General features: G+C 40.4%; 1 protein-coding gene across 2 annotated transcripts in view; it reads left to right on the top strand.

Annotated features, from left to right (window-relative positions):
* ttc39a (tetratricopeptide repeat domain 39A) overlaps positions 1-13,958 on the top strand; it is a 97,448-nt gene that overhangs the window by 69,752 nt on the left and 13,738 nt on the right. For both annotated transcript variants that reach the window (XM_062039358.1, XM_062039359.1), the window contains one exon: positions 4,401-4,492. In XM_062039358.1, coding sequence (XP_061895342.1) covers positions 4,401-4,492 — 92 coding nt within the window. The remainder of the gene's footprint in view (positions 1-4,400; positions 4,493-13,958) is intronic.

Genomic DNA, 13,958 nt, shown 5'->3' with positions numbered 1-13,958 from the left:
GGCCAGCAGGAACCATCCCGAGCGGAGACGGGTCAGCAGCGTAGAGCTGTCCCCATCCGATGAACAGGCTAGCGGTCCACCCCGGAGCAGAGTAGAAAAGAAAAGAAAAGAAACGGCAGATCAACTGGTCTAAAAAGGGAGTCTATTTTAAGGCTAGAGTATACAAATGAGTTTTAAGATGAGACTTAAATGCTTCTACTGAGGTAGCATCTCTAACTTTTACCGGGAGGGCATTCCATAATATTGGAGCCCGAATAGAAAACGCTCTATAGCCCGCAGACTTTTTTTGGGCTCTGGGAATCACTAATAAGCCGGAGTTCTCTGAACGCAGATTTCTTGCCGGGACATATGGTACAATACAATCGGCAAGATAGGCAGGAGGTTGACCGTGTAGTATTTTATACGTAAGTAGTAAAACCTTAAAGTCGCATCTTAGGTGCACAGGAAGCCAGTGCAAGTGAGCCAGTATAGGCGTAATATGATCAAACTTTCTTGTTTTTGTCAAAAGTCTAGCAGCCGCATTTTGTACCATCTGTAATCTTTCAATGCTAGACATAGGGAGGCCCGAAAATAAAACGTTACAGTAATCGAGACGAGATTTAACGAACGCATGGATAATGATCTCAGCATCGCTTGTGGACAAAATGGAACGAATTTTAGCGATATTACGGAGATGAAAGAAGGCCGTTTTAGTAACACTCTTAATGTGTGACTCAAACGAGAGAGTTGGGTCGAAGATGATACCCAGATTCTTTACCGAGTCGCCTTGTTTAATTGTTTGGTTGTCAAATGTTAGGGTGGTATTATTAAATAGATGTCGGTGTTGAGCAGGACCGATAATCAGCATTTCCGTTTTCTTAGCGTTGAGTTGCAAAAAGTTAGCGGACATCCATTGTTTAATTTCATTAAGACACGCCTCCAGCTGACTACAATCCGGCGTGTTGGTCAACTTTAGGGGCATGTAGAGTTGGGTGTCATCCGCATAACAGTGAAAGCTAACACCGTATTTGCGCATGATGTCACCTAGCGGCAGCATGTAAATACTAAAGAGTGCAGGGCCAAGAACCGAACCCTGGGGAACTCCGCACGTTACCTTAACATAGTCCGAGGTCACATTGTTATGGGAGACACACTGCATCCTGTCAGTAAGATAAGAGTTAAACCAAGACAAGGCTAAGTCTGACATCCCAATATGCGTTTTGATACGCTCTAATAAAATATTATGATCAACAGTATCGAAAGCGGCGCTAAGATCAAGAAGCAGCAACATAGATGACGCATCAGAATCCATCGTTAACAATAGATCATTAGTCATTTTTGCGAGGGCTGTCTCCGTAGAGTGATTTGCCCTGAAACCAGATTGAAAAGGTTCACAGAGATTGTTAGACGCTAAGTGTTCATTTAGCTGCTGTGCGACAATTTTTTCGAGAATTTTCGAGATAAACGGAAGGTGGGACACCGGCCGGTAGTTTACCATGAGGTCAGGATCGAGGTTAGGTCTTTTGAGTAGAGGATGAATAACCGCTTTTTTGAATGCTAGGGGAACAGTACCAGAGGAAAGTGATAAGTTTATAATATTTAACACTGATGGACCTAATAAAACAAAAAGCTCCTTGATAAGTTTCCCAGGAATTGGGTCAAGTAAACATGTTGTTTGTTTTGTCCCATTTACACATTTTAACAATTCCTCCAATGTTATTTCATCAAAGAGAGAGAAACTATTTTGGAGGGCAGTGTCCGTCGTATATACAGTCGTATTTGTGTTAATAGAACCCAGTTGTAGCTGAGATGCATTGTCTTTAATCTCTTTTCTAATGACTTCAATTTTCTTATTAAAGAAATTCATAAAGTCATCTGCTGAGTGGGTGGAGCTACTGGGAGGAGTCCCTTGTTGGGTTAGAGATGCTACTGTACTAAACAAAAATTTAGGATCATTTTTGTTGAGGTGGATGAGATTTGAGTAATATTTAGCTTTAGCTGAGGTAAGCATGCGTTTATAAGTTATTAAACTATCACTCCATGCTTGATGGAAAACCCCAAGTTTAGTCGCACGCCATTTGCGTTCCAGCTTTCTACATGATAATTTCTAGGCTTTTGTTTCTTCTGTAAACCATGGGGTATGCCTTTTAGGGGCCCTTTTTAGCTTTAGCGGTGCTACACTATCAATGGTGTCGCGCAGGGCGTCGTTAAAGCTGTTAGTGAGGTTATCAATAGAGCCCACATAATTTGGGAATGGTGCCATTACCGAAGGCAGTAGGTCAGTAAGAGTCGTCGTTGTGGCAACATTAATGTTGCGGCTGCTATAGTAGTTATTATTATTATTATTAGTTTGTTGACAATGAGTCAGAACTTCGAATTTTATAAGGTAATGATCGGACATTACTTTAGTGTACGGGAGTATCGTAACTTTAGAGGTGGTGACACCCCTGACAAGCACTAGATCTATCGTATTACCGTTGCGATGCGTGGGTTAATTTATTATTTGTGTAAGACCACAGCTATCAATTATAGTCTGGAGCGCCACGCATGGAGGGTCCGATGGGGTATTCATATGGATGTTAAAGCGGTGTGACAAACTTCACAGTAAGCACCTCAAACGAGTTATATTTATTATTTAGGTCCGAGGTAAGGCTAAAGTTTTTGTTGTATATTAGTGCAACACCCCCACCCCTTTTAATGGGACGGGCAATATGCGTTCCCGTATAGCCAGGAGGAGACGCCTCACCCAGCGCAAAAAATTTGTCTGGTTTGAGCCAGGTCTCGGCTAGACCAACGACATCAAGATTGTTGTCTCTGATGACTTCATTAACTAATAACGTTTTGGAAGACAATGACCTTATATTTAAAAAGCCCATATTATAGGTAGTGGGCTGTTTTGAGGAGTTTTTGTTGAAAGTATCCGTAGTAGCAATATTAATAATGTTACGTTTATTATGCGTAGTGCACTTTAAATAATTTCGACCATATCTAGGAATTGATATGACAGGAATTTTTAGATTGTTTGCCACCTCAGTAAAATGCATGTCCACCTCTGACGCAGAAAAAACATTATGTGAGTTGTATATTATTCTAAGAGAATTGCTATGTGTGCAGGGATTATCCAGCCTGGCGCTGGCTAGTTCTAGCTTAACAGACTCCTTATTAGCGCTTCTTTGTGGATTAGCATTTAGCTTTTTCGTTAGCCCCGCTAACAACAACGCATTTAGCTTTGTTGTTAGCCCCGCCCGACACCCCCGCTTCTGCTTCCGAGCGCATCGCTTACGTCTCTTTCGTTGACGGTCTCCGCTGGTAGTGGACGCCGCTGCTTCAAAGGCCACTGCTGAATGTAGCTCGCGAAGAATTCCCAAGCTAGCGAGTAGGTCCACCGTACACGCATCTTTCAGCCCAAAATGGCCCGATCTCTCCACATCCAGAATCGTAAGTCAGTCGTAAGTGATCACGGAGTGAACACGCTGTGAGCCAGCCATGAAATTGACTGAATTGAGGGGTATTTTTGCCAAATCGGTCTACACTTCCAGGAGCGCTCGCAAGAAGCCGCTGCCTTGAAACGCCGCCATCTTGGATTTATATGGTTTCCTACTAAATACTTGTGGGAACAGGTGCATATGTAGAGCCTTAAACTCTTTAATATGTAAATTCATCCGTCCATGAAACTTTCATTACCTCTGTTGGTCATTTTTAAATTAGATTTAGACTTTTATAATTTTGTAAAATGTAAAAAAAAAAAAGTATACCACTGTACCACTGTATGATAAAATCAAATTAGACCAAAATATAGTAAAACTTATAGAGCGATACTGTGACCTCCCGACATTTCTAAAGGTATTGTTGTTTAGGTTGTATAAGCATTTGCTTGGTAGAATTAGTTTGTGCATGTACATAATACTTAGTTAACTGTATTGCTTCAACTGTGCAAAGCAGCCAGACTATTTCCATTGTCACTATCACTGTTGTATAGTTATCATCACACTCTGTCTCTGTACCATTACTGGTACAAACACACTGTTATGGCATTATGAAGAAAAAGCAAAACATGCTTTTAGATGCTCACAAAGCCCAAGTTTCACAAGATTTGCAGACATCCCGCATGATGATGATTTTTGACTTTGAAGGCATATTCCACAAAGTTTTGGTTGAACTCCAAACAGCAAATGACGAATACTGCACTTACACACTCCTCACATTCGGCTGACATGCTAGGCATGTCAGACAATACTGCCGAAAAAAGTGCAAATCATCCATTTTATTTTTAACAACAAATTTAATGTCACCATTGCTGAGAAAGCAAAATGGATTAAAAAAATACAGGAACAATTTTGTGCTCTCAAGTTCCTTTTTCTGCTTCTCATTTGGAAAGGAAACATTGGATTGCAGCTATAACCACTCTTTTCTCTCTTCAGGCCACCTATGCGTATATGAAAGCAGCCTACCTCAGCATGCTAACAGAGGATGATTGTTTAACCTTCGGTGAGACTGCGCTCACTTTGTTCAGGTTGAGTATTTTTCTATCAATTGTGTCTTTATCTCCTTGTCTTTAGTGAGTGTGTGGCGTATATGTGCAGTGTGTGCATGTGTGTGAAGTGTATATGTCCTGCGTGTGTGTGAGTGCGCGCGTGTGTGTGCATGTGTGTGAAGTGTATATGTCCTGCGTGTGTGTGTGTGTGTGTGAAGTGTATATGTCCTGCGTGTGTGTGTGTGTATGTATATATACAGTGCATCCGGAAAGTATTCACAGCGCTTCACTTTTTCCACATTTTATTATATTACAGATATGTTGCATATTCTTTATTTTTGTCCTCAAGATTCTACACATAATACCCTATATGACAATGTGAAAAGGTTTTTATTTTAATTTGCAATTTAATTACAACTAAAAAAACCCTGTAGGTAAATATTCATAGCCTTTGTTAGTACTTTGTTGATGCACCTTTGGCAGCAATCACAGCCTCACGTATTTTTGAATATGATGCCACAGGCTTAGCACACCTATCTCTTGGCAGTTTCGCCCATTACTCTTTGCTCATTCATCTTTGCAGCGCCTCTCAAGCTTCATTAGGTTAAATGGGAAGCATTAGCTTTCATCCAGGATGTCTATATACATTTCTGCATTCATCTTAGTGTAGTCAAGGAGGTGAGCAACAACCTGATGGTCACGTCATCATGTACCTGTACTTCTACAAATCTATCCCCACTTACATCATTGGTACCAGTGTCAGTAACAGTTGTTTCCACTTGGAGGTTCTCTACATCTGACATGTCAGCTGCCACATTAGAGGGCTCAATACATTGCAAGTAGGGCTGTGAATCTTTGGGTGTCCCACGATTCGATTCAAAATCTTTTTTTTTTTTCAATTCAACACGATTCTCGATTCAAAAACGATTTTATTTTTTTTAAATGAAAACAATACCATAATAATGCAATACAATTTCAAAACCAAACCCGACCCAGAAACATTCAGAATAGCAATAAACAGAGCAATTGAGGACTGTCACGTGGGGGGGTCGCAGCGGGGTTGTTCTTCCAACGCAAAAGACGGCTTCGGACGACAGCGTGAAGGTAGGCTTGGATTTATTTAACAAAATCACTCACTACCACAAACAAAAAAATACAACAAAAAAGGCAAGCGTGCCTAAAACACAAAAGAAGCTGCTAGTTAGCAGAAGCTATGACATTGACTATGACTTACTTGGTCAGCAAGAGACATGAACCGGTGTGACAAAGACAATGAACGCAGAACGAGTGAACAGAAAGAAAGACTTAAATAACACAGACATGATTAACAACAGGTGCGTGACTCAAAACGTGAAACAGGTGCGTGACATGACAGGTGAAAACTAAAGGGTGACCATGGAAACCAAACAAAACAAGGAAGTGAAACCAGGAACTAAAAAAAAAAAAGAGTCCAAAAAACAAACAGCACATGGCCAAACAAAAACATGATCAACAGACATGAGAGCCCCCCCGCCCCCTTTACGGACAGATCCCAGATGTCCAAAAACAAAAACAAAAAAAAACCAGGATCAAGAGTCATGGGAGGGCGGGAGGGGGACTTGGCGGTGGGTCCCCAGACCACGTGTCCCCGAATCCACCGGGGCAGAATCAGGTGGCGGCGACGCGTAGACCGCCGCTGAACCTGACGAGGTGGGCGACCTGGGAATGGCCACATTCGTGGCCGACGAGGAGGTCGGCGCGTTGTCGTGGCAGGCGGCGAAGCTTGGCGTGGTGCGTCAGGCGGCGAAGCTTGGCATGGGGTGTCTTGGTCTTGGCGAGGGTTGTCTTGGTCTTGGCGAGGGTTGTCTTGGTCTTGGCGTGGAGCTGGTACCGGAGCTAGGCCGCGTGGAGCTGGTACCGGAGCTTGGCCGCGTGGAACTTCACGTGGTGCAGGTGGCCTAGCTGGGGGTTGCTGCTTGGCATGCTGATGAATTGGTGGTGGTGGACGGGCCGGAGGTTGCTGCCTGGCTGGGCGCATCTGAGTCACCCCACTAGTACGGCTCCCGGCCCTAGTCCCCCCCTCAAGGAGCGGATACCAGACGCGCTCCCCGCAGTCTGGAACCGTTTTTGGGGTGGGTGGAGGGAGGTCAGGAGGGGGGCAGAATCCTCCCCATTAAATTGTCCAAAATGTCTATTCACCACCCCCACTTTAGACTGGGTATGAAAAAATCTAAATTTAGAAAAAATCTTCTCAAAAGGATTTTTTTTTTAAACAAAGTCCTTAGTGGGCGGCTGACAGAGGGCGTAAATAGAATCTAAAAAAAAGTCTTGATCTCTGACGTCATCACCAGTGGGCGAGATGACGTCATCAGCACGGGTCTCCTGCGGCGGCGAGGAAGACTTGGCTGGTTGGGGGATCAAACACAAAAATACAACAAAAAAGGCAAGCGTGCCTAAAACACAAAAGAAGCTGCTAGTTAGCAGAAGCTATGACATGGACTATGACTTACTTGGTCAGCAAGAGACATGAACCGGTGTGACAATGAACGCAGAACGAGTGAACAGAAAGAAAGACTTAAATAACACAGACATGATTAACAACAGGTGCGTGACTCAAAACGTGAAACAGGTGCGTGACATGACAGGTGAAAACTAATGGGTGACCATGGAAACCAAACAAAACAAGGAAGTTAAACCAGGAACTAAAAAAGAGTCCAAAAAACAAACAGCACATGGCCAAACAAAAACATGATCAACAGACATGACAAGGACACACAAACATGACACGGAACAATCTAAAAGTAGTGAGACAAAAATGAATATTATCAACAACAGTATCAATATTAGTAACAATTTCAACATAGCAGTGATTAAAAATCCCTCATTGATATTATCATTACAAACATTAATAAAAAAAATAAATTACAAAAAATGAACAATAGTGTCACAGCGGCTTACACTTGCATCACATCTCATAAACTTGACAACACACTGTGTCCAATATTTTCCACAATGATATAATAAGTCATATTTTGGTTCATTTAATAGTTAAAACAAATTTAAATAATGGATCCCATATTCCAATATATGACTCATTATTATCTAAACTAAAGGCATTTTTTTCTACTGATATCATCTCCATAGCTACAGTAAGTATGAGTTGGACTATCAACATCTATCCATTTTTTAATATTACCCTTTTTGTTATTAGATAGATAGATAGATAGATAGTATTATGCATATTGAAAGAAATGCGTTTTTACTCTTTGATGACACGTTACTAAATTGATGGAGATCCCCAGGAATACAAGTTTGCAGTGTCATTGGGATGTTTATATTAAGGAATGTGATTGCTTCTTTTGTTGTTTTCAATCATAACTCTTTTATTCTCTGACATTCCCACAATAAATGAACAAGAGTTGCCTCGGCTGCCCGACACTTCATACATAACTTGCTATCTACTACACCAATTTTAAACAGCTGAGAAGATGTAAAATACAATCTATTCAATATCTTAAATTGAGTCATCTTATCTTTAATGCTTCTAAAGGGCTTATTGGCATTTTTCAAAATATCATTCCATGATATGTCTCTTTCATCTAAAATGTTTAAGTCCATCATCCATTTCCCAACACATGCATCATTTGCATTTCTAGTGTGATGTTCATTTATTATTCCATAAAATAGTTTAATTAATTTCTTAAATGTATAGTGCATCTTCCAGTTCATGGCTATTTAAAGGCCTACTGAAATAATTTTTTAAAATTTAAACGGGGATAGCAGATTCATTCTATGTGTCATACTTGATCATTTCGCGATATTGCCATATTTTTGCTGAAAGGATTTAGTAGAGAACATCGACGATAAAGTTGCAACTTTTGGTCGCTGATAAAAAAGCCTTGCCTGTACCGGAAGTAGCGTGACGTCAAAGGTTGAAAGGCTCCTCACATTTCCCCATTGTTTTCAATGCAGCGAGAGCGGTTCGGACCGAGAAAGTGACGATTACCCCATTAATTTCAGCGAGGATGAAAGATTCGTGGATGAGGAACGTTAGAGTGAAGGTCTAGAGTGCAGTGCAGGACGTATCTTTTTTCGCTCTGACTGTAACTTAGGTACAAGCTGGCTCATTGGATTCCACACTCTCTCCTTTTTCTATTATGCATCACAGATTTGTATTTTAAACCACCTCGGATACTATATCCTCTTGAAAATGAGAGTCGAGAACGCGAAATGGACATTCACAGTGACCTTTATCTCCACTACAATACATCGGCGAAGCACTTTAGCTACGGAGCTAACGTGATAGCATCGGGCTTAACTGCAGATAGAAACAAAAGAAATAAACCCCTGACTGGAAGGATAGACAGAAAATCAACAATACTATTAAGCCATGGACCTGTAAATACACGGTTAATACTTTCCAGCTTGGCGAAGCTTAACAATGCTGTTGCTAACGACGCCATTGAAGCTAACTTAGCAACCGGACCTCACAGAGCTATGCTAAAAACATTAGCTATCCACCTACGCCAGCCCTCATCTGCTCATCAACACCCGTGCTCACCTGCGTTCCAGCGATCAACGGCGCGACGAAGGACTTCACCCGATCACAGATGCGGTCGGCGGCCCGGAGACGGAGGAAGTCAAGGTGAGGTCGGCGGCTAGCGCGTCTGCTATCCATCTCAAAGTCCTCCTGGTTGTGTTGCTGTAGTCCGCCGCTAATACACCGATCCCACCTACAACTTTCTTCTTAACAGTCTTCATTGTTCATTAAGCAAATTGCAAAAGATTCACCAACACAGATGTCCAGAATACTGTGGAATTTTGAGATGAAAACCGAGCTTTTTGTATAGGATTCAATGTGTCCGCATACTTCCGTTTCAACGATTGACGTCACGCGCATACGTCATCATACATAGACGTTTTCAACCGGAAGTTTAGCGGGAAATTTAAAATTGCACTTTATAAGTTAACCCGGCCGTATTGGCATGTGTTGCAATGTTAAGATTTCATCATTGATATATAAACTATCAGACTGCGTGGTCGGTAGTAGTGGGTTTCAGTAGGCCTTTAAAGACATACTTTCAGAGGATATGCATTTATTTACAGCGTGTTTTAAAGAGATAAAATTTAAAAAATTATTTCTGGGTACATTATATTGATCAACTAAATCATTGAACGGTTTAAAAGAGTTTTTATTAATAATATGATGAGGTTTAGGAATACCTCTGTCTTTCCATGTTGTCCATTTAACCACATTTTTTATTAATTACGATATTAGGATTGTACCAAAGCGGTTGATTTACAGATGTCATTGACTTGATTCCTAGTATTTTCTGGCACAGTTTTAGAATGTTAAAGGTGGCTTCTATTGGGCTCTGCCTCAATTCATTAGGTCAGCGTTTCTCAAAGTGTGGGGCGCGCCCCACTGGTGGGGAATAGAGACATGACAGGTGGGGCGCGAGGAACGGGAGGAAATTTCACTTTACAAATGTATAAATGTAAATTACTTATTTTTCCTGTAGGCTTTAAATTTCTAGGTAGGAGCGAAAGTTTGACAGACATAGCAACAGTAACTAATGGGGGCGGGGCTAAGCGGAACAAACTTTCGCGCGGATGGGTTGCTACCCATCCGCGCTAATCATCCACTCATCGGGCAGAGAGCTGTGTCCATTCTTCTCCCCTTTGCCACATCTTATCTGTGTGAGATAGGCTTTTCAGCTGTTGCTTCACTCAAAACGAAGTACAGGTCTCAGCTGAACATTGAGCATGTCTTAAGAGTGGCAGTGTCAAGCCTGCAACCCCGATTTGAAAAGCTGTGCAGTGCAAAACAGGCTCATTGCCGCCACTAATGCTGGAGTACTGTAAAACTCATGTTCACTTGCCCTGTCTTGCCAAATGCATAGCTCCTTTTTTTTTTTGCAAAGATTGCAAAGTGGCAATTTTATTTAATTTATTATTGAACTTGATGCAAGTTATAACACTTTTATTTGATTTATTATTGAACTTGATGCAAGTTATAACACTTTTTTTGATTTATTATTGAACTTGATGCAAGTTATAACACTTGTTTTATTTATTATTGAACTTGATGCAAGTTATTTTATTTATTATTGAACTTGATGCAAGTTATACCACAGCTGCACAGTTATTTTATTTATTATTGAACTTGATGTTATTTTATGTTATTATAAATGATAAATGGGTTATACTTGTATAGCGCTTTTCTACCTTCAAGGTACTCAAAGCGCTTTGACAGTATTTCCACATTTACCCATTCACACACACATTCACACACTGATGGCGGGAGCTGCCATGCAAGGCGCTAACCAGTAGCCATCAGAGGCAAAGGGTGAAGTGTCTTGCCCAAGGACACAACGGACGTGACTAGGAAGGTAGAAGGTGGGAATTGAACCCCAGTAACCAGCAACACCCCGATTGCTGGCACAGCCACTCTACCAACTTCGCCACGCCGTTATTGAGTTTGAATGTATACAACTTGATGTTACTTGATGTTCAATAAATTTGAAAATGTTAAGCTTGCCATTAGCGTTCTGTTGGGGCGATGGGGGCAGGTGGGGCTTGGAAACTCTCCCTTGTCCAAAGTGGGGGATGGCAAAAAAAGTTTGAGAATCACTGCATTAGGTATTTTTTTAATAAAATATAAACTCCCCACATCAATGTCCAAATTCATTAACATATTTTTTTCTATGTTGATCCAGTCCTTATCTGCAGAAGAATGAAATAAGTGGCTTGCTTGTTCACAATTGAAGGTGATATAATAATGTAAGAAGTTTGGTAATTGTATCTTGTGTACAAGACAACCTTAAGTATGAACATCTGGCCTTCTTTCCACACCATATAAAATGTGATATCATTGTATGTATTTTCTTAAACCAACTTTTATTAATTAGGACAGGCATCATTTTCAGTATATAATTAACTGCTGGCAGTATACTCATTTTTACTATGTTCACCCGACCCCAAAGTGATATTTGGAGACGTGACCAGCGTTCCATTTTGGATTCTATCTTATTTTTTAAATGTTTAAGATTTAGATCTCTGCTTGTATAAAAGTTTGGTGTAATGTGTAGTCCTATATATATATATATGATTTCTGCCTCTTTCCATTTAATTTTGGAGTTCTGTACTTGTGATTTCTTGCAATGTTTATTAAGTGGTAATATTTCACATTTGTCCCAATGGACTTTATACCCTGATAAACAGCCATATTCATATTCAGAGTTGGGAGTTGGGACCCGGGGTGGACCGCTCGCCTGTGCATCGGTTGGGGACGTCTCTGCGCTACTGACCTGTCTCCGCTCGAGATGGTCTCCTGCCGGCCCCACTATGGACTGGACTCTCACTGTTATGTGGATCCACTAGGGACTGTACTTAGAGGGGGGGTTACCCACATATGCGGTGCCCTCCAAGGTTTCTCATAGTCATTCACATCGACGTCCCTTGTGTGGGCTCTGTGCCGAGGATGTCGTTGTGGCTTGTGCAGCCCTTTGAGACTTTTGTGATTTACGGCTATATAAATAAACATTGATTGATTTATTGATTGATGACATTATTGATATAGTGAAGAGAGGAGTTAACATGTGACAGGTAGAGAATTATGTCGTCACAATACATCGATAGCTTATTATACTGAGAGCCAATTTTTATACCATGAATATTATTTTCACTTCTTATTTTTGCAGCTAAGGGTTCAATAACCAAATTAAATAATAATCCAGATGCAGGACATCCCTGTTTTACTCCTCTTTTTAATGAAAAAGGTTCTGAAATATGATTATTGGTTTTGACTGATTCCATGGGCCTTGTATAAAGCATCTTAATCCATTGTATAAAATTATCTCCAAATCCAAATTTACATAATGTGCAAAACATAAATGACCAGTTTATGCGGTGGAATGCCTTCTCCGCATCAACAGTACATACTGCTGTGGGATAAGGGAGACTTCTAGCATAGTAAATAACATTGAACAATTTCCTTGTATTGTCTGAAGATTGTCGACCTTCCATGAAGCTAGTTTGGTCAGTATGAATTAATTTTCCTATTACATTTGATAATCGTGTGGCTAAGATTTTTGCCAAGATTCAAAAAGATTCTCTATTCATTCAATACATAGGATTTCAGCAGGATCTACCCCAGTCTGCTGACATGCAAGCAGAGTAGTAGATTTTTGTAAAAAGCTTTTATAATTGTAAAGGACAATGTTTTATCACCTGATTGCAATAATGTAAATTTGTTTTAACTATTAAATGAACCAAAAATATGACTTATTTTATCTTTGTGAAAATATTGGAAACAGTGTGTTGTCAAGTTTATGAGATGCAAGTGTAAGTCACTGTGACACTATTGTTCTTTTTTTTATTTTTTATAAATGTCTAATGATAATGTCAATGAGGGATTTTTAATCACTGCTATGTTGAAATTGTAACTAATATTGATACTGTTGTTGATAATATTACTTTTTGTTTCACTACTTTTGGTTTGTTCTGTGTCGTGTTTGTGTCTCCTCTCAATTGCTTTGTTTATTGCAGTTCTGAGTGTTGCTGGGTCGGGTTTGGTTTTGGAATTGGATTGCATTGTTATGGTATTGCTGTGTATTGTTTTGCTGGATTGATTAATTAAAAAATAAAATAAAAATGTATAAATAAAATTAAAAAAATAAATTTTTAAAAAAATGAGAATCGATTCTGAATCGCACAACGTGAGAATCGCGATTCCAATTCGAATCGATTTTTTCCCACACCCCTAATTGCAAGCGTACCAGTGTTTATATTTACCCATAGCTTTGCCTGCACAACCCAAGATTTTAGCTGTGTGAAAAACACCACAGTCTTTATCTTTGTATTTCACACTTTAGCCTGTTTTTAAAAGGACATCGGGTCTTTGCTCATTACCACTGTCCTGTTCAGAATAGTCATTGGTGTGATGTTCTGCTTCAACCTGTCTTTCTCCTTGCATCTCAGTGACAGAATGAATCCTCTATTTTGTCGTTAGCAGTCACTTGTCCATGCTCAATGTCTGTCATTTAATGTCATCCTCTGTGACATGTTGATTTACATTTTCTATGTTTACCTTTTGTAATCTGAGATGATGAACTCTAATGAAGGTTTCTCCGTGTCTGACAAAGACCACGGCACCATCCTGACCGATTACAACTCCTGGTCCTCTCCACTTCTGGCAGTCCACTCTCTTGTAATATACTTTGTCACCAGTGTTGCATTGCTCATCTGTATGGCGTATTTGTTTACGCAGGGCCCTCCGTATTCTTTTTGAACACTCTGCTTCTGTAAAAGTCTTTCTTGATGCATGTAAAGCGGAGATGTGTTTTACTACCCACTCCCTTTTTGTTGTGCCCTCTAGTGCTGGGGGTTTGTCAGTTAGCACAGAGGCTAGATTGGGATTTTGTCGAAAAAACAATTGATGGGGAATGTAGCCATCGACACTTTGCATGGTGTTATTTGCCATAAGAGCCCAGTCCATTGCAGTCTTCCAGTCACAACAGCTACT

This window comes from Entelurus aequoreus, linkage group LG27, assembly GCF_033978785.1.
Source record: "Entelurus aequoreus isolate RoL-2023_Sb linkage group LG27, RoL_Eaeq_v1.1, whole genome shotgun sequence".
NCBI classification, from domain to species: domain Eukaryota; kingdom Metazoa; phylum Chordata; class Actinopteri; order Syngnathiformes; family Syngnathidae; genus Entelurus; species Entelurus aequoreus.
Note: the sequence above shows the minus strand (reverse complement) of the source record. Positions and strands in the feature narration are given on the sequence as shown.